This window comes from Kwoniella shandongensis, chromosome 6 (assembly GCF_008629635.2).
Source record: "Kwoniella shandongensis chromosome 6, complete sequence".
Taxonomy (NCBI): domain Eukaryota; kingdom Fungi; phylum Basidiomycota; class Tremellomycetes; order Tremellales; family Cryptococcaceae; genus Kwoniella; species Kwoniella shandongensis.
The window spans coordinates 310,357-329,626 of record NC_089292.1 but is presented as its reverse complement, the minus strand read 5'-3'; the positions used below and the strand labels follow the sequence as shown (position 1 = coordinate 329,626).

The 19,270-nt window shown below is 49.3% G+C and overlaps 7 protein-coding genes across 7 annotated transcripts; 2 read left to right on the top strand and 5 right to left on the bottom strand.

The window, feature by feature from the left end:
- Positions 1 to 5: 5 nt before the first annotated feature.
- CI109_103442 (uncharacterized protein) lies at positions 6 to 2,574 on the bottom strand (the record flags this gene model as incomplete). Its single annotated transcript, XM_032005668.1, has 7 exons — positions 6 to 117; positions 205 to 577; positions 668 to 973; positions 1,066 to 1,188; positions 1,244 to 1,493; positions 1,565 to 1,948; positions 2,479 to 2,574. The coding sequence occupies 7 exons, from the start codon at positions 2,572 to 2,574 to the stop codon at positions 6 to 8; spliced, it is 1,644 nt and encodes a 547-aa protein (XP_031860157.1).
- Positions 2,575 to 3,042: 468 nt separating this feature from the next.
- CI109_103441 (uncharacterized protein) lies at positions 3,043 to 4,074 on the top strand (the record flags this gene model as incomplete). The annotated part of the gene is made up of 7 exons (XM_032005667.2): positions 3,043 to 3,073; positions 3,211 to 3,332; positions 3,417 to 3,476; positions 3,539 to 3,623; positions 3,710 to 3,727; positions 3,796 to 3,862; positions 3,960 to 4,074. The coding sequence occupies 7 exons, from the start codon at positions 3,043 to 3,045 to the stop codon at positions 4,072 to 4,074; spliced, it is 498 nt and encodes a 165-aa protein (XP_031860156.2).
- Positions 4,075 to 4,345: 271 nt separating this feature from the next.
- Positions 4,346 to 5,944, bottom strand: CI109_103440 (uncharacterized protein; the record flags this gene model as incomplete). The annotated part of the gene is made up of 7 exons (XM_032005666.1): positions 4,346 to 4,398; positions 4,590 to 4,617; positions 4,728 to 4,793; positions 4,855 to 4,899; positions 5,063 to 5,193; positions 5,482 to 5,607; positions 5,911 to 5,944. 7 exons carry the CDS (start codon positions 5,942 to 5,944, stop codon positions 4,346 to 4,348), a joined length of 483 nt encoding a protein of 160 aa, XP_031860155.1.
- A 447-nt stretch (positions 5,945 to 6,391) lies between these two features.
- On the bottom strand, positions 6,392 to 8,499 carry CI109_103439 (uncharacterized protein; the record flags this gene model as incomplete). Its single annotated transcript, XM_032005665.1, has 3 exons — positions 6,392 to 7,098; positions 7,163 to 8,194; positions 8,280 to 8,499. 3 exons carry the CDS (start codon positions 8,497 to 8,499, stop codon positions 6,392 to 6,394), a joined length of 1,959 nt encoding a protein of 652 aa, XP_031860154.1.
- Positions 8,500 to 9,479: 980 nt separating this feature from the next.
- Positions 9,480 to 10,642, bottom strand: CI109_103438 (uncharacterized protein; the record flags this gene model as incomplete). The annotated part of the gene is made up of 5 exons (XM_032005664.1): positions 9,480 to 9,503; positions 9,564 to 9,782; positions 9,839 to 10,003; positions 10,069 to 10,467; positions 10,598 to 10,642. The coding sequence occupies 5 exons, from the start codon at positions 10,640 to 10,642 to the stop codon at positions 9,480 to 9,482; spliced, it is 852 nt and encodes a 283-aa protein (XP_031860153.1).
- Positions 10,643 to 11,676: 1,034 nt separating this feature from the next.
- CI109_103437 (uncharacterized protein) lies at positions 11,677 to 13,268 on the top strand (the record flags this gene model as incomplete). Its single annotated transcript, XM_032005663.1, has 7 exons — positions 11,677 to 11,960; positions 12,045 to 12,149; positions 12,219 to 12,389; positions 12,453 to 12,598; positions 12,725 to 12,913; positions 12,983 to 13,036; positions 13,150 to 13,268. 7 exons carry the CDS (start codon positions 11,677 to 11,679, stop codon positions 13,266 to 13,268), a joined length of 1,068 nt encoding a protein of 355 aa, XP_031860152.1.
- Positions 13,269 to 13,601: 333 nt separating this feature from the next.
- CI109_103436 (uncharacterized protein) lies at positions 13,602 to 18,988 on the bottom strand (the record flags this gene model as incomplete). The annotated part of the gene is made up of 7 exons (XM_032005662.2): positions 13,602 to 13,985; positions 14,051 to 14,287; positions 14,372 to 14,806; positions 14,896 to 15,566; positions 15,622 to 16,852; positions 16,913 to 17,683; positions 17,738 to 18,988. 7 exons carry the CDS (start codon positions 18,986 to 18,988, stop codon positions 13,602 to 13,604), a joined length of 4,980 nt encoding a protein of 1,659 aa, XP_031860151.2.
- Between the last annotated feature and the right edge of the window lie 282 nt (positions 18,989 to 19,270).

Genomic DNA, 19,270 nt, shown 5'->3' with positions numbered 1-19,270 from the left:
CCCGCTTAGGCCGAGTCGACCCACTCGATCGATCCGGCTATGGCCACTGTCGAAGGTAATTTTCCAGGACTTGGGGAGAGGACCGTATATTTCTTCTTCTGATGATCGATCCCGGTACTGCGAAAGCGCAATTGATGATGATCAGCTAAACGTGCTCTTCTCAAGAGGCCGAGGACAACTTGAGTTGTGGGATGAACCGCTCACATGACGATGAATCCTAGAACTTCTCTCGTGCCGATTTCCTCTTTGAATGGAACTTCCTCCATATCTTCCTCTTCTGCTTCCTCTCCCTCACCTTCTGCTCCGTCTCCCTGTTCCTCTCCACCTTCTCCTTCACCTTTACTTTCCACTTTGACATCCCCATCCCCAATCTCAGTTTTGACTTCCGCAACTTTCGGCTCGGTCTTCACTTTCTCAGGGACGATCCTATCTTCTGCACTGACTGATACGATTGCAAGTACAGTGTTTAGTAGTCTGACAACATGTGCGGGACCAGAGGGATCGACACGTGATAGATGAGTTGGGGAGAGAGTTCGGGAAGATCCCAGTGGTAAAGCGGATGATGGGGCGGCGTTCACTGAATACGATAGGGAAGGCAACGATGATCAGCTACAATCCCTTGTAAAGTTATCGGCGTTCACACTAGATCCGAATGAGCCGCACTCACCCTCTCCAACTCTGAGAACGACCAAGGTCTCCCAACCTATTTGAAAACTGTACGGATGTAATCCGCCGCTATCCAACGAAACCATCCTCCCCATCAACCCTCCCATCTCTTTAGTGAGTGACGGTTCGCCATAAAAGTATGTTCGGACCATGAAATTGTGAGCGGTCTCGCGATATGTCTCGTCGAGATCAACTACGCCGCCCGATTTGGGGATACGGATGACAGCCATGTTCCTTGATTGGACGGTAGGGAGACGAGAGAGATCGATGTGTAGTTTCTCGTGGCCAATAACGAGCAGTGTGTCGACTAGTGATCAAGTCGACGATCAGCGATTTTTTGTCAATACGAATTTGCGCAGAGCAGTGACTAATTATTGTTGTAGATATCGCCCTACTCACTGTCAAAAGCCTCGATGGCCTGCGCTACGAGAGTATACCTCGCTTTTGGATCATCTTTCTTCGTCCCCAATAACGGATTCGCAAAAGCGCTCGAAGTGTCCACAAACAACCCAGAATTCAAAGCTTAGTCCGCCTTCGTTAGTTATCATTGATACATGACCAATCACACAACACTTACCCAGCTTATCCTGCTCACATCGATCTTTCCATTTCTGCGCCATCGAGCTCACCAACGCCTTCCACACTTCTGCATTCCTATTCGTCGGTTCCAGACCGCCCAACCACCATCCGACGGTGGGTACGTCTGCTGATAATGTGTTCGAGGGGATGGAAGTGGGCGGGGAGCCGAGCGGTTGTGCGAGATGGTGCGTCGGTAAGGGTATTGAAGGGGTTGAGAGAGAGATCGTGCCAGGAATGAGGTTGGAGGGCTAACAAAGAAAACAAGGAATTAATACGGTTGTGCCTAGGTTAGTGGTTCGAATGATGGAGTTCAGCTCACGCTTGATGGATCTAACCCGATGACACCTGGCGTCCAACCCATTCCCGATCCCAGTGCCAGATTGACCAAATTCTTCACCACTGTCGATTTACCCGAACTGGGCGGACCGAGAATCATGACTCTCGGACCCGCTTGAGATCCTTCACTCGGTCCCGCAGATCTTCTCGCTAGTATTCGACATCTTTCCAATGCCAAATGGAGATTGAGCAATTGTGGTTGTGTGGTTGAGGTGGAAGTGTATTGGGAGGCGGGGAGGGAAGGAGCGACTTCTATTCGGGCGGGTTTGGGAGCGTACAGAGATGATTTGAGGTGACGATAGAGGGGATACCAAGTGGCAGGAGGGAGTTCGCAAGAGTTGATGAAGACTGGATCGGGGGAGAGAACCTAAAATCACAATAACGAATGAAATAGGCAGGTCAGTAATGATCGGTAAGTAGTCACAGCAAGAGCCACGAATATCTTAGCAGTAACAGAAGGAGGGAAGGAAAGATGTGGTTTGACCGCATGGCAAGTATGTCTGTGAACATCCGCCTTGTGACAGCCTGCACTGCAGTTGTCGCTGACCCTATTTGCTGCTGTTCAGACCAAAGGAAGGGATACTGTATTCGCGAACACGCTGTAGCTCATATGGCATAACAGAAGACAAGGGAAAACTATCTATATACGGCACATCAAACCCGGGCAGTTGTAGCAGTGCAATACAACAGACAGTGGCAAGGAAGAAAGAGTGAGGTGAACTGACCATCAGCCATATCCTTCATATTTCGTTTTTCATAAAGACTTACAAAAGAATACCCCATGACCATTCAGCTCACCGACAAGCAAGCAACCAACCAGCCAACCAACCAGCATTCACACATGTACAATATGCATTCCTATCGCCGAACAACGTCTAGATAGAAGAGATCACTCACCCTCACAGCTATGTTCTCATCTGCCTCTAATTCGAACCTCCATTCTGAGCCCGCTTCCAATTCCAAGAACGTTTGTTCAGGAGGACCACTTGTCATATTAGTGTTTGAGCGGGTGTTTTTTGGTCAGTACAGATCTAGCAGTCGTAGTTGTCGTTATCCAGCAGTCGTTAAAAGTCTTTTCCTGAGGTTGAGTTAAATGTTTAGCAAAGTATAGATGTTGCAGGAAGACAAGGCAAAAGAAGTATGTATGGAGGACAGCAATAACAACCTCTCTTGCTCGCTCGCTCGCTCGCTCTCACCAAAGAGATATTTCCGATAATTCCCGGATAACGTGGCACTGCTATCGGTGGAGACCCCGCAAGTGAGACCTAGCCTGTGCGTCACGACACGCTCAAGTTCAAGTGGCCGCTCGTTATCTGTAAAATCAACATTGACTTTGACGTCGTCACTTGTCTCGGCTTGATCATATCTGCCATCCACTCAGATAGTATCAAAGTCACTTATTCACATCATAGGAGGGCCATTCAATCGGGATCTGATAGACTGACGAATTAGCTGTCCAAGATGGCAGCGGGTCTTTCGACGAAAAGGCTTAGTGAGTGAATATGACGGTTCACTTCCCTTCCTCGTAATATCGCGGCACCTCCCCTATGCATTCTAATGGAGGAATATAGTAGTCTTGCCGGTGCTCCCCGAGAGGTCGTGTACAAGTACTGACTCCCTTGTGCGTAGTGAAAGAACTCGCCGATATCAATACGAAAGGCACACCACCGGGCATCGTCCTCCATTCTGCCGATTCGATGCAAGAATGGATTTTCCTCATTTCCGTCCTGGGAGAAGAGACGATATACCGAGTCAGTTGCAAATATTCTCTGCTAACTATCAGCTTCCGTGCGCCTCAGAAGCTCAAGATCAGCTGACTAAATGCATGCGACCAGGGCGAGACATTTGCATTAAGAATGAAGTTTGGAAATCGGTATCCTATCGAAGTACCAGAAGTGAGTGAGGGGAAATATAATTGTATAGGAGATTAGCTCACGCAACCTGTTCTTCGGGATAGGTAACATTTCTGGCTAATGCAGAATACCAACCGCCCTTACATCCGCACGTCTATTCTAATGGTCATATATGCGCTTCAATATTGGGTGAGTCGTACACGTCATGACTATCTGCTGTTCTACTTGTTTTCTTGACCGAAGACCTTGGTGACTAACACTTCCTTTTTACGCAGGAAACGAATGGTCTCCAGGTAGGTCCACAAAGATCCTTCGAAGACTGAATCATGTTGAACTCACTTAATCGTCTTCCTTGCGACAGTCCTCAACGCCGTCGCAATCTGCATCACTATGCAATCCATGCTTGCCTCCAATACCAAGAAAGAGAGGTGAGTGAGCGGCGTGTCCTGCCGTATTTCGATAGTACTCGAATGTTTCCAAGTGGGGAAAGGAACGGGGCTAATTCGTTCTCTTGGTTCATTTCAGACCGGAAGGCAATGATCGATATGTCAGGACGGCACCGTCTAATCCGAAATTGACGAGATGGCATTATGATGATGATGTAAGTTCAGTAGAACCCGGTCGGAAAGGCGACGAGTGATGGTATTACTGACATGACTTGTTGTATATTTACAGACTGTATAGAATATAGATTGAATGTTACGTCGGATTTGACTGTGTGACCTCGAGCTCAGAACTCCCCACTATTCGTTGTAATTGTTGCCATTACCAATATTTCGAAGTATTTTGTATCAGATAATCTCTATGATCATTGCTATTGCATGAATCTGCACATTCTTAGTGGTCGAGAGCGTTGCGTGCTGCATACATAATACAAATCTAATCGATATCTGAGACTCAATCTACCCGGTTCACCCCCTCGCCAAACTACCCAGACGAGCTAATGAGTCCTCTGATACTTCCGCTGGTGACATCAAGGCGAGTCAGCCCAGTTCATAAACATTTACGCGCTCAATCCTTCCACATCTGTCCAGTGATACCCTCTCCTCCCGACATGTCCTCCCACACTCGCTATTCCATTGATCACACTCACCCTCCTCTAGGTGTACTTTCATAGGAACCCACTCTCCTTCAAACCGGATTGTAATGACTCACCCTCTTCAATAGCATCCGACTGGGCGACCTGCAGCGGAGAACGAATGAAATAAGTGGTTGGTCTCCAATATACAAACACGAATAACGCAAGGTACTCTCTGGGGAGAGATGGCGGAAGGAGACGAAGAGCAGACGTACAATTTTCAATACAGCTTTCTTTGAAGATTCTTGTAATTCTCCAGCGATGATGAGTTCGTCCAGTATCTAGAAAGGATATCAGACTCGTATACTTGACAAAACCAAAACGGACCAGATGAACACTCACAGCATAGGCTTTCTGGAAGTTGAAGATGAGGTCTAACTCGCACACCTACAAGCGAGAACATCCACTACGTCAGTCTCTCAAACTACTTCGGTCCGCTTTGCTACCATCCCTTGACCATGGCAAAAAAACAGCTTCCTCGGCCTGTACTATCGCATTTCCCTTCGTTTTGTGATGCTGCGCTTCTCTACCATTTGCACTTGACACTCACATTGCCGAAATACCTGTCCAGCACCTCTACATAACGATGTATGACCTCTAGTGTGACCAGCTCGTTATCGCCCGGTGAGATGGAAGTGATGAAGAATAAAGATGCGTATCGTCGATAGATGACTTTGGTATCTGCGGACGGTCAAAGTACAATGATCAGCATGATATACAGGTAATGGTGTGGGGTTAGGGATGAATTGGGCGAGAAAGATTGTGTCTCGAAATAGGAAGGGGATAGGACAGGATACATGGCCAAAGCCTGGCAGTTCTGAGGAGAAATGCGAATAGGTCGACTCGGGGACATAGTCGACCATGGACGAAGGGGAGGAGGGACAAGTGTCTCGCATTTCGTCGATCACAACGAGGACACAACGACTCAGGAGCCAGCCTGCATCACCGCCTTGCCACACCAAGACCCACCTTTGTATTCCAGGAAATTACACATCCTAGTCCGTCTAGCCAATACCAGCTGAGTCACATCCTTCACAATCTTCGCTTTCGTCTTGCTAGGTAATGTTTGGAACCATTTGGCAAGGCGTACTTTGCCTAGGGTATGGGTGAAGGCGGAGTTGTATTAGCTTATACTCCTATGCGTCTTTCCAATTCATCAATCACAACAGGGAAGTGGACGGTCCGTGATGATGTAGGGGAGAGAAGCTAAGGCTTGAGTGTAGTCTTTAGACTACCCCTTAGGCTTTGCAGAGATCTCGTTCGACAAAAGTAGTAGCGTAGCACGTTCAAAGCCACAGGCAGCTGAAGTATCGAATTGGGAGTACGAGAGACCAATACCAACGGCAACGCCAATGGCAACACGATGGAGATGATCACACGGACGTAAAGACCACTCACCTTGCCTCGAAACTAGCATAACATAATTTATCATCCTGCTGTGTTCGTGTCCTCCACAGGAACAGGAGACTGAGTGATCGATCCGCTTGTCGCGTGCAGCTAGATGATGGTGAGCAGAGTAGTCGGCAAATGATTGATCAGTTATATTGATAACAACAATCCTTGTTTCAGACGAAGTTGGTGAGAACGCGCCGTGGAGGTCTCATCACTTGAGCAACAAGCAACAATGCAGGTGAATGTGGCACTTGGTTTCTGTCGTCATAAAAAGTAACAATCAACACTGTTGTTGTTACACTTGTTAAGACATACTGTACACTCGTATGTAAGAATACATTATGCATACCATGGCATTTCGACACTGAAGTGTACTGTACAGGAAGTGTCCAAACTGGTTACATGTTTAAAAAGTACAAAAGAATTGGCCGTTAACTCCTGCCCCAAAAGTCCACACATAACCCTTGTTCTACGCCACGCCCCGTCATCATCTATACGAGCTCTTCTCTGGTCTTCCGTCTTGCACCGCATAGTTTCCGGCTGAATAACTCGGGGGTCTGTTCGCCGAACTGATCCCATCATCCGGTGATAAGCCCAATTGTTCTTCGTAGCCATAACCGACGCCAACATTACTGGCTGGAGGCGATCGTAACAAGTCGTTTGCGGAAGGTTGGACTAAATGTTGTGGTCTAGGTGCATGAACTCCTCCGCTGGACTGCGGCGGATAAGCTGTCGACGATCCAGCATGATGTTGAGGTTGAAGTTGAGCATCATCGTACCCTCCTCCAATTCCCCCACTACCACCAGCTCCGAAAGTTTGACCTGTATAATCCCTCTCGTGTCTACCCGCGTTTCCTTGTGTGACAGCCATCCCTATCGCTCCGAGACCATCATCGTACCCGTCATACGGATCAGCATTGCTAATTCTCGGTCCAGGGTCATACGACTCTGAAGAAGCTCCGCCGGAATAGTCATATCCTCCTTGAGGAGGGGAGCGAGAGCTTTGCGGAACAGGATTGGGATTAGGCATCGACATGGTCGTAGCTGTTCCATATTGATTATCGTAGGGCTGAGCTGAACCTGTTCGATAAGGGTCGTTGTACCCATTTGTCTGTTGTGGTTGTTGTCCGTAAGGATCGTTGTAGCCTTGTTGTGGCTGGTTGTGTTGTTGATACGGGTCATTGTTGTTGTAATCTAATTTCTTTCATGTAAGCTTCATTGTCCTTGTCTTGTGGAGTGAGATTGTCTGATCACGCACAATGTTGGTCGTTTGCACTTCCATTAGCACCGCCATAATGACCTTGATCACTTCCATATCCTGTCGCTCCTGCCCGTTCGTCATATTGATGTTCACCATAATATCCTCCGCCTGGTCCACCAGCTCCCCCGTATCCCTGCGGTTGTGTTCTTTCCACACCCGCTCCACCTGCTCCTACACCGACAAAGTCGCCTGCGGAAGTGACATCGGACAATCTCCTCGCTACAGGAGCGGGAGGTTGGATTCCATGATATCCACCCTGCGGTTGAGCCCAACCTCCTGGATACCCATTGACGCCTCCTGCCGCCGTGGCATATGGATCGTTTGACGGCGTCGCGTTATTTCTCCTTCCGTATCCTACTCCGACACCTTGCAATACACTTCCGTCTCTCCTTAGTCCACCGGGCATGATTCGCTGTTGTTGTTGTTGCGGTAATGCTGCAGTTTGGTTGTTTTCGTAGAGATACTTGTCTTCGCCATCATCTTTGAGAGGGACGAGTTCTTGGAAACTTGGTAATCCTTGTTCGGCCTGTTTCTGTTTTCTCGCTCTTTCATTGTCGATCGCCATCATTCTCATCTTATAATCCTCTTCTTCACCTTCGCTTCTCGCCCTATCATATCTGCTTCTCTTCGGATCTCCACCTTCTCTCTCGTTTCGACAACCACCACAACAGTTCCCGATTCCGAAGAAACATCCGCTAACAGCTAACAACGCCCAAGCGGCCAGAGTGATCCAGACGCTCTTCCCTATTTCGGCACTCGCACCAGAGACAGAGTTGATACGCGATCGAGCGATGTAGAACATAGCGAGATCGAAGACAAGAGCGAAGAAGGAGAAGGTCGAGGCGATACCTGCCATCCATATGGATAGACAGAGTAATGGGAAAGTAGGAGAATGGGCGAAGATGCCGATAATCGTAGCGAGAGCAGCAAAGGCAAGTGCGACGACATGTAAGATGAGAACGTAGGTGAGGTATTTGGTGATTGCTTCGGGCAAGTCGAAAGCGGTCACGCCGAAGAGTGTATTAGGGTCTATCACACCAAGACAATCAGCATCCCATCCAAATCAAGCACCATCACTTCGACTGCGCATCCAACATAACGTGACGAGACTCACTAAACTCGTACCCCACTTGTGGTCCCACACATGTCTGTGTCCCACTGACTGTTAAACAGTACCCTAGTGTTCCTAATGATATCGTTCCCTCCGAGTACGAGGCGGAGAGGAAATCTAGCGATTTCAGTAATGGGGTGTTGAAGGAGACTATGGCGAGGAGGGCGGTCGCAATGAGACAGATGAGCGTGCCGGGTGTGGCATTCCGAAAGCGGATGGCCATTGCGTCGGTCGTGTTCTACGCAGAAGGGTTTTACACGAGGTCGATCAATGTGTCTGTGTATGTGTTGTGTTGTTCTGTTGATGCGAGATGGAAGATGCTGCTCGAATGACAAGCCCCGTTCGCTTGACAATCCTGACTCCTCAAGTGTTCCTACACTCGAGCCGCCCTTGATGATATCTCCGAAATCACCAACTGATGATAATACGTCGGTGACTCTTGGAAATCCGCGTCGTCGTGACAGAGGGATTGATTGGGTGGTGGAATCCCTTTGAATGGTCCAACCTTTCTTCCAGCTGCTACTGATGGCGTCTTGAGTCTGATTCCCTTGTCCTTGTAGTCTATTGTGCACGGTACACAAAGTCGAGCTGGATAGATGCGTCAAGTTGGAAGTTGCAAGTTGCAAGGTGTATAATATGTAAACAAATGCGATGAAGGAGATGAGGGATGCAGGGTTGATTCTTTGTTATTACAGCACCGGTGCGTGAAAAGGCTGTGCTAACAACTAATGACAATAACGTGGTTGAAATCCAATGCAAGTTACGCGCGCGTACAATACAAGGTGAGGTGAGGTGGCACGTACCGGCACTTGTAAATACTGGTATTTTGATATGTTACATTGGACAGGAGACGAGATCTCGCACTGAAAGACACAGCTTTGACGTCAGTCACTAATAGTCAGAACATCAGTGATTGATACTGTACGATGCTCTGAGAACAGTGCTGTCCACCAAAAGAGAATATGGGCGTGTGGTTGTTGCGGTTTGCTACACTTTTGATGGCAAAGGAGTTTTACGGGGTTGGGTGGGTGGGTGGGTGATTAATCATTATCCATCTAATTTCATCCCATACTATGCCGCACTTGTGTTATCGCAAGGGACGATGCATCATTATGTGTCATACGATACACCCATTACTGTACTTTCCACATGAAAACCCAAACAAGCTCTATATACATTTCCCTCCATCCAATCTCCTACACACTACTCCTTGGTCTTCTTCTTCTTCTGTTTACAGAAAGATATCAGCGATTATCTTGGTGTATGTTGAAAGACCATACTACTCACCTTCTTCTCGGCAGCCGTCCCTAAGGCAGCAGCGACAGCAGCTTCGTCCTCCTTGTTCTTTCTCTTCTTCTCCTTCTTTTCAGACGCGGGTGCCACAGCCGCTGTGGCAGCTTGTAATGTGGCGGGACTTGCGGTCGGAGCTTGTAATGGCAGTGTCGTAGTTGGAGGCTTTATGTTCTTTGATTTGGAAACGGAAGTGGGGACAGTCACAGCGGGTGTCTAACGTGGGGGTGAGCATGGAACACCAGGGCAATGAGAGATTGCTCATTACTCACCGAATCGTCATCTGATGAGTCATCGGAGTCGCTGCTGTCTGAAGATTCAGACGCTACAGGTGGAATGATAGCAGCGGGTACTGGTATTCCGTCGTCTCGTTTGGAGTAGGCCTGCTCCTCGGCCTGGTATGTCTTGTGGGCATTTTGATACAGCCCTTCGTAAACCTGCGAGCGGGACACGGTCGTTGTCAGCTTGTGCTCGTCAAGAATCGTACGAGGAATTGACTTACCTTCTTTTGAGAATCAGTCAAGTCTTTCCACTTTTGCGAGATGATACCGAGGATATCCTTGTACGCCATACCCGGGTTCGAGTTCCTAATATCATCTCTGATCTCGTTCTGGAACAAGATGTATGCGCTTGGCGGTCTCTTGGGAGCATTAGGATCTCTGATTTTCTTCTCCTTCTTCTTTCGTTCCTTCTTGAGATCGAGAGCTCCTGGTGCGATACTACTGACGTTGATGCCGTCGATGACATGGCCGTTGAGAGGTGCGAGGGCAGCTTGGACACCGCCAGCAATTTGGGAGAAGTCGGTTTTCGTAAGATGATTAGGGGAGAGAGAGGTGTAATCTTCGATCACTTGGACACATCGTGTCATAGCGGAAGCGATCTCGCGGAAGGATGTGATCATCTGCGGGAGTGCATGTGATTAGTACATGTCACGTAGACATTCGAGGCACCAGTACGAAAGACTTGAAAGTTGTGGTGGAGAGAGGCCGTGGGTATGGAAGTCAGTCGATATGGGAACGCCAGCAACTCACCTCCTGCCTCTTGGCCTCCATCTCTTCGTACGTAGGTGCGGACATCGTGGCGGTATTGTGTTCTGTGCATGATGGAACTCAGACGAGACAAGGCGAAATTGGTGTGCGGGTGGTAAGGAGTAGAGGATAAGAGACAACAGCAGGTGAAAGAGGTCAACAACGATTAGCACGGTCCCTCTCAGCAACATACGAGGGGGACGACGCGTGTCTTGAAGAACATGCATCGATCCAACCCCTGACATGATCACGATGATGATGTGGCTATGACTCACTATTGTTGTTGTTGTTGTTGACGATGATGATGTTGTGGATGGACGACCTCCACCTGATTTGTTTTTACTTTTCCTGTACCTATCGTTTATAAAGTAAAAGGTAAAGGTTGATTAGAAAAGATGTTTGTAGTGACGAGTTGGTTCGGAGGTGGGGGGGCAACAACAACAACAACAATCAAGCTAGCAAGGGACGAAAAGAAAAGAGGGAGGGAAGGATTTGTATTAATTAGCCATTGTAATCGAGCTAATTACCACAAGAGGAAATGAACGATTTACAAATTGTGATTCGGGATTAGTATCTGGGGATTACAAACGCGGTATTAGTGGCAGTTTGTAATGACCATTTGAAACAGGTCTAATCCCCTTGAAGGGGAGGTTATAGGGGTGGAGGTGTTTCATACGTCTAGCCGGTGACGCGGGGCTCCTAGATTTCATGGGCGTTTTGTTGCAATTCTGTTTTGGTTGATACAGCACAGCCCACTTGAGGTGTGTGCTTGTCCTGAGGTTGTATCTCACGAGGAATTATCATCTTCCGTTGCGATGCTAGACTGATGATCTCCTAGAGGTCTGATATAACAAACATATAGTTGAGGTGCGGTAAATCACTCCCCACCGTCCATCGTCCACCTTTGACAAAGGAACGGAAGATCCGTGCACTTACACTTACACTTCCGCTTCCGCTCAACGACACAGCCCGTCAGCCCGTCACACCTTCCGCACATCTTGTGATATCATCGAGTATCCCCACTTTTGCATTCCCGCCACTTCCAATCACCCACCTTACCTATCCAGTATCTATCGATCTCGATGACTTCTCGTCTCTCAACCGATTTCCCGCATACCCAGCCGCCCCGACAATCGGGCTATGGTAACCCGTTCGGTTACGCGGATCATCAACCTCACAACTCGCTATACTACGAGCAAGGTGAAGAGGAGGATGAACCTTTTGATGTGAGAGCGGATTTCGACGGGACGGGACCTAGGTGGAGCGATAGGTATGGACAAGGACAAGGGATAGGGCAGGATGTGGGGAAAGGTGAGGGCAGCTTGAGATCGGGCTTGGGCGGCGGGATGGTCGGAGATGACAGGAGGTGAGTCGAGATTCTACCAAAAGCAGGGTCCACAACTCGCCAATCCATACTGACTGGAGATCACCACCGGTATGGTCGTTGTAGCTATCGACCGGTGGACGATCACGTTGCGCCTACGGGTCATACAGCGAATACCAAATCGGCTACATCTCGAGAAGAGCTAGTATCCGTCCCAGTCCTAGGAGCAGAGTAAGTCTTCCTCTCATAACTTCCAGTTGAAGCACATAACGCTGAGAAGATCACTGATCTTTCATCCAGATGGCAGAAATCCGAACTGCACGAACTATCCCGTCGAGGTCAATCCGAACTTCGAGGTGAAAAACGTACTAGAGCATGGCGAGAATGGACTCGTGACCAACGTGGACTATGCGGTAGTCGATGGTTCACGAGAAGGATACTTGTCGGAGCGATATTCGCTTTTGTCGTGGCGTAAGTTTATCTCTACCGTGTCTCTCGACATGATGCTGATGTTATCATTGTGTGCACGAACAGCCTTGGGATCGCTCTGTTCTTCCTCATTCCTAGAGTACCGAGTTTCGAATTTTACGGAGAACAACCTTTCAGTGTGGATAATTCGACGATTTCGTTCAATCGTACACCTACAAACTTTTCATTCTCTGGCAATCTGAATCTTTATGGTGAGTCTCGCTTTCAGTCTTTCCCCTCGATCCGTTTTCTTCCTAATGCCTCTTTGCCCTATACGCCATTCCGTTGAATTGTGGGCTATTGTACACACGCTTATACTACCGTTTTTGTCTCCTTAGCCGACGCATCGTCATCCTATCTCCCTGTACACTTCACCTCTCTCCAAGCAAAACTGTACGACTTGACCACCGACAAACTCATCGCCACAGGCGATTGGGGAAATCACCGCATTGCGCATAAAGACCAACAACCGGTCTTGTTACCTGTGACTTTCTCATATAGCGCTCTAAATACGAGCGATACGACCTGTGAGTGAGAGATTTGTCTGCTTGAAAATGGTCCAAGGGTCATGGCTGATGCGCTAGTCGAATTGGCAGGGAACGACATGTACGATGCTTGTGGACACTTATGGACAGGTACCACTCGGCCCGGTAAGTAAGAATCCTCTGCTTCATCCGTCTTCCGTCGATCTGGACACGGTATCTACACCAGCTGCGGTTGCTGAATTTTGGACACTTTGCTGATTATGATCATTTCTTCACAGATCTCAAATTCAGACTCGTCCTTCGAATGTCGATTATGGGTCTGGTGAACCATCCTGAACAATCGACACAGATCAGCGACGTGACCTGTCCCTTTGAGTTGCCGGGTAATAGCGTCTAAGACATTTCGAGGGTCAGGGACGAGACAGTGGCAGAGGAAAGACACGATGATTGTTTGTGGGAACAACGCTCGAACCAGTGGTACATCCTTAATGATCGTTAGGAATGGGTGGAGTTCTCATACCATTAACGGACCTTTTACGATATTTGATGTACTTTAATGCAGTTCATGAAATCATTCCACACTTGTGATTGTCATATAATCATAACATTCCGTATATTATATGAACATTTGTTTTAGTTAACGCTGAATTACTTCCCGACAGACAATTTCCGTTATCGCCAAATACAGTAGACACTTGCTACAGTAGACCATCAAGTTGATGTTCTACTCCTACTCCACATCCGCTTTACTCCACCATGTCCCGCCACCGTGTTGTTCCGCGACTGGCTTACTTACCAGTCCATGTCCTTGATCTTCATTATCGATGACGGTACTCGACGAACTCACACTCCTGCCCAGATCCGAAGAGGTTGTATCCTTCCTGTCTCCTACCGTGGCAGTGACATCACTTGACGTCCTCGGTCGAGCATCGGTTTGGACAGGACCGTGCTTATCTCCATCTTTGACTATTTCCGATCTAGGTCTGGGGTAGACATCCGACCCTCCACTCTGGAATGGTTTTGTAGCGAGATACGCTTTGAACCTCCTCCGATCATGCTCAAGTGCGAATTGTCGCCAGTAGATATTCTCCTGCGTTAGAGCTTGGAACCGGATCTACAGCATTAACAAGTATTGAGCGTTATATCTGCGGTGCGGTGTGCGAGAAAGACTGTACGCACCTCTGACATTCGTATGGTCGCTTCTCGTTCTTTGGCAACGATGATCCATCTCATCTTCTCCTCTTTCAATCTCTCAACATCAGCCTGCAACTCCTTGGCTTCGGTCTGCATTTCGTTGCTTTTCTCCTTTACAATCTGAACTCGAGCCGAAAGGGTTTCAATTTCGGCAGATTTGGAATGGAGCATCGTATTGGTGGATATCTGAAGTTTACTGAACTCTTCAATGGAGTATTGCAGCTGTGTCAAGAGACGAAACGAATTGTTGTCAGCAGGAAGCTTCTACAGATCATTGCTGGACACAGCAGTACCCCTTCCGCTCACCTTGTCACGCAACTCGTCCGCTTCCGCTTGTAGCACTCTATTCCTATCCAACACCGCCTCATACTCCTTCACGCGACTTCCCATACTCTCGTGCATGTTCTCATCCAACTTGGCCATCCTAGCCAACACCTCTTCTTGGAATGTCGTGCTAGACAATGTTAACTCTGCGAGGGTCGAGGCTGCGGCTGGTAGCTCGGGTCGTAATTTCGCTTCTGCCGCTTCAGCTCTGGATTCGAAGGAGTCACGCTGTGATTGCAATAACTTTCGATCGGCTTCAGACGACAGGCGCTCAGCACGCAGATGCTCTAGTTCCGTATGAGCGTCTGTCAGGGCATCTCGAACCGTGCTGAAATTTTTCGTTGCGTTGTTGAGAGCGTCAACGGCTGTCCTTTTCGCCTCCAATGCCGATTCAGTAGAGTCTCGCTGTTGTATCAGCTGCGAATGGATTCCTTGGTCAGCGCATCACCTGGTAAAGTCAGGGAACCGAGAATGGATCCCCATACATGGTCGTTGAAATTGCTCACTTGGTCGTTTACAGCTTCCAGTTCCTTCTCCAGTTTCTCCCTAACCATTCTGCCTTCCAGTACATCCTTGGCCAGCGCATCTCTTTCTTCCTCTGCTGCTACAGCTCTCGCTGAGTTGCTGTCAGACTCTCCTCTGACTTTGTTCCCTCCCACTTCGGCATCTGCCACGATCCTCTTCAGTTTCTCCATTTGTGCTCGCATCTGGTCCTTCTCCATCCTTGCATGCAGCAATTCCTCTTCCAACATCATCTTCTCCTTTTTGCTGAGTTCCACCGCTCCATCCCTCTCTTCCAGTTGCGCTTCTAGCGCACCTATCAATGTCAGCTGATCCCTTGACGCGTGGGCACGGTGTTCCGCTGCATCTTCTGCAGCTCGAAGAGCCATGATCGCCTCGTGAAGTGTACCTTGATCTTCGAGATGAGTAGAAGCGACATCGTCGAATTTCGTTAAAATGGCATGTTGTCCAGTCAAGATAGCAGTGAACAGTTCTCGAGATCTTGTCTCCTCGACTTCGTGCTCTTTAGTTGATTGTGGTTGCGTTTTCTCATCTGAGAGCTGGTGAGTCGAAGCATGTAAAGAAGTAAGGAGGCGTGAATGTTCTTCCAAGATGGCTGTGATCTTCTCCAAGATAGGATTGGTCGTACCGTTCTGCTGTTCGTGATTTAGGTTGACTGCACGTCCAAGCTCGTCAGCCTTTCGCAACTAGGATATGATTGTTCAACCCACTTTGCGATGCTTGGTTGTTCGGACTACCTAACTCATGGCCTAGTCTATCCTCACCCAGCCGATCCAAGACCATTCCTGGAATATCGTCCTCGAAATACACGAGGCCAGGACTGACTTCAAGACCAACTTGTGGTGACCGTCCTCCTGATCCTCCCTGGTGAGGTTCAGGGCTAGGAGCAGTGGACCTGTCCAGATACAGGTCCGGCTGCTGAGCCGTTGGCTCTGGTACATTGAAAATGCGTGGCTCCAAATCTTGCGACATTTGCTTGCGAGGCTCAGGCGTAGTAGCGGGCGGACCAAATGCGACGGTATCTGCTCGATTTCGCCCCATGGGCACAACTGGAGAGCTTCTTGGCTCTGCTTTCAGCTCCGGGGTTGAAGCATCCGATAGCGAAGTATCGTCGTGGCAGCCTTTGGAGGGTACAAATCTCTCCTGACTAGACGGTAGCGACGCTAGAGTCTCCTCTTTAGTACCGTTGAAGTCTGCTCGATTGTTAGTCTCTCGGTTGCGAGACATTGGGAGTGGATTTATCGGTTCTATCGATGTTTGCGAAGACAGGGAAGGCCGGGACGGCAGTGTGACACCGAACCTAAACGGGACGAAAGGCATTGCTGCAGGTCGAAGAGTGGTACTGCTTTCTTGGTGGCCAACCACACGGCGAGCATCATGGCTGCCTAAAGATACAGGAAACGTGAAGCGGAAAGACGTGTCTTTATAGTCCTCAGAACGCGCAAGTTGTGGTTGCACGAACGGCACAGCGCTCGGCCTGGTGTCAACGCGATCTGTGACCGACGTTGATCTGATACTCTCGCTTTTGAGAGCAGGAGGTACGAATACCGTAGCCGTGGGGCGTAATCGTTTGGCCCCTCCTGTCAATCCTTCGGGAGCTGCTACCGACGCTCCTCTGTTTGTGTTGCTCGATATCGTGCTCAGAGTCGAAAGGGGTTGCCAGGGCTGCGCATCAGGTCGAAGGCGCTTCTTCCGGATCGATGACGGATTCGCAATTGCAGAGCCTAATTCGGGCACTCCTTGTATCGCTCCAGTCTTATCCTCGCCAGGTCGAGTGCTGCTGCCTGGGTCTATGGATTTCGATGCCGATTCATCGTCCTTGACCTCGTCGGTGCTAGACGTGATGGAGACATCCTCGACAAGCATCGATGAGGATGGCTTGGGATGGGGTCTCCTTGACGCCAAGGCTTTTCTTCTTGCCTCTTCAAGAGCAGGTGGTCTCTGTGTGATACATCATCAGTACTTCTGTACACTGTGCAGGCAAAAGGGATCTCAACCTACCACGAAATGGGGGTTTGACGACACGCTGTTGTCAGGGCGATGGCCGTCCGCGCCGGGTGGTGGATCTCCAGTAGACACCGGATTTTTTTGAGCAATCTCATCGTGCGCCTCGGGCCTGTTATGAGGGGTTTCAGCATCCCCTACCGTGGCCTCCGAGCGGACGATAATGTCTGCCATCTCTGCTGCTCGGTCTTCCCGGGCAGACGATTCGTTGCCCCAAGCCAGCTTATCCTCATTCTGGTCGCGAGACCGCTTCTTTCTGTCTACCGGATCTCTGAGTATACCTCCGAGTTGTCTCTTCAGAAAAGCGCTGTTTCCCAACTCTTTACCAGAGAAAGATCGTTTCGTAGGATCTGCAAGTTCTGGGAAGGATGTGGCGAGCTGTGGATTGTCCCGGGTCTGCGGTTTGGGCGGCAGACTGGGATGTGGGATGAGGGTCGACGCCGTAGTCGGTGTAATGACCGTAGTGCTGAACGCTGAAGTTTTACCGGTAGCTACCGCGAAGATGTCTGTCGCTGCTGCCAAAGCTTTCGCACTTGGACTTGTGACGATGGATTCTGTCTTGGTAGGTGAGACGGAATACTCATCCCATGGTGTTGCGTCCAGGTCGAGGGACCTATCAGCGGGTCTACTAGAAGAGCTTGCAACCTCGACTTTGTCGACGGAATGATTATCGTCATCATTATCATCGCTGGCCTCGTTGAATATGGGCTCTGAGACCTGTTCTTCTACCGCTGAGCTTGGAGTAAGTCGCAATCTGTCCCAGCCGTCCTGCTAACACGCATCAGCATTTGATCAGTCCGTAATGGGTATCGGCGAACTAACCGGATCGGGAAGACCTACTGATACTTTCCTTCCTTCCCACGTTCTTACTTCTGATTCAGCTGCTCTGTCATCCGTGGAGTCGACACTTGGACAAGGTTCAATGTCCTCATGAGTAGAGGTGACAGGCGAAGGTGGCAAAGGTGTCTCCTCCGGAGGAAGATGTGGATGCATAGCGGGCCAAGGGTATGTTTCCTTCCTTGGTTTTGGTGGTAGCGACTCGCAGTGGTCGTCATCGGCGGATGGGACTGGTAGTGGCTTTGGGGGGGAGTTTGGTGGACTGTATCGTTCTGGAGGAAGGTTTACGACTATCAGATTACCTTTCCATTTCCCACCTATCTCCTGGTTGGATAACTGTGAGGGTGTATCGGTTGCTGGAATGTTATCCCTTGATGCGTTGGTGGTGTTGACAATAGCTGACGACGGCGATGATACTTGTCTTGCCTTTCTTTCTTTGTCCTCCATCATCTCATCAAATGTCTTACCACCAGGTCCTCCTAATACAGCTTTCGGTGGTCCACCTATCCTCCCTCGCAATCCCCTGTACTGCCTATCTGGCAGCTCATGTCTCCCCTCCGAGAGGTTTGGCGAGAGAGATGTTACACTTCTCTCGATACGAATGACTTCACGATCGTCGTATGGCGCCGATACGATGGATTGTGCGGGTGACGCGGATCCTTGTCTCAATGGCAGAGGTCGAACCGCTGACATGTGAAGTGGGGAGGACCTGGGGGGACCAGCTGTGTAGGTTTGGGTTACAAGTGGTCGAGCTGAAGCTGAGTTGTCGAATGTCCTCGAGCGGGATATAACGGCTGGGAGTGGTGGTGGTCCCTGCATCGGAGCGAGATGTTGATTATATTGTGGTTGAGAGAGATGTGGTGGAGCGTCTCGTCGTTGGGGCAGATGAGTGCCTGTGAGTGGGCCAGCTAGGTTGATTCCGAGTGCCGCTCTTCCCTCGTGCTGCTGTCTACCTTCATGACGGTTACTGACAGAAGGGAAATCGGGATTACCATAAACTGTAGCGTTACGACGAGTAAGACTGGAAGCGGTGCTCATATCGCTCGGCACCGCCGACCGTGTGTTGTAAGATTGAGAAGGATCGTATGATACTGTTCGGTGTACGATGGGCTGAGGTCTAGAAGGAGCAGTAATGGGATGCAAGGGAAATCGCCAGTTCGGATCGAGAGGATGAGGGAGTGCTGTGTCAGGAAGAGAGGCGTGTTGGTGAAAACGATTGGACTCGGATGGATACATTGTGCTGCTTGGTGAGAGTCTTCGGTAAGTCTTCCATCATAGATGGTGTGCGGGCGCACTCACTACTAGGGGTCTCTAAGCGCCCCGCACCTCTAATCTCGAAGTCCTGACCGTTGTTGGGTGTGTCGTCTGGAAGCTGAGAATCGTCAAAAGGGCACTTGTGGCTGTTAGCATCCGTCATAGTCACACAGGAGTAAGTAAAGGAGAGAATGAGAAGGTAACAGAAGGCGAGGACAGCATGATGTGTGATGTGTGATGGAGATGACGGGGTCACTGTGGGTG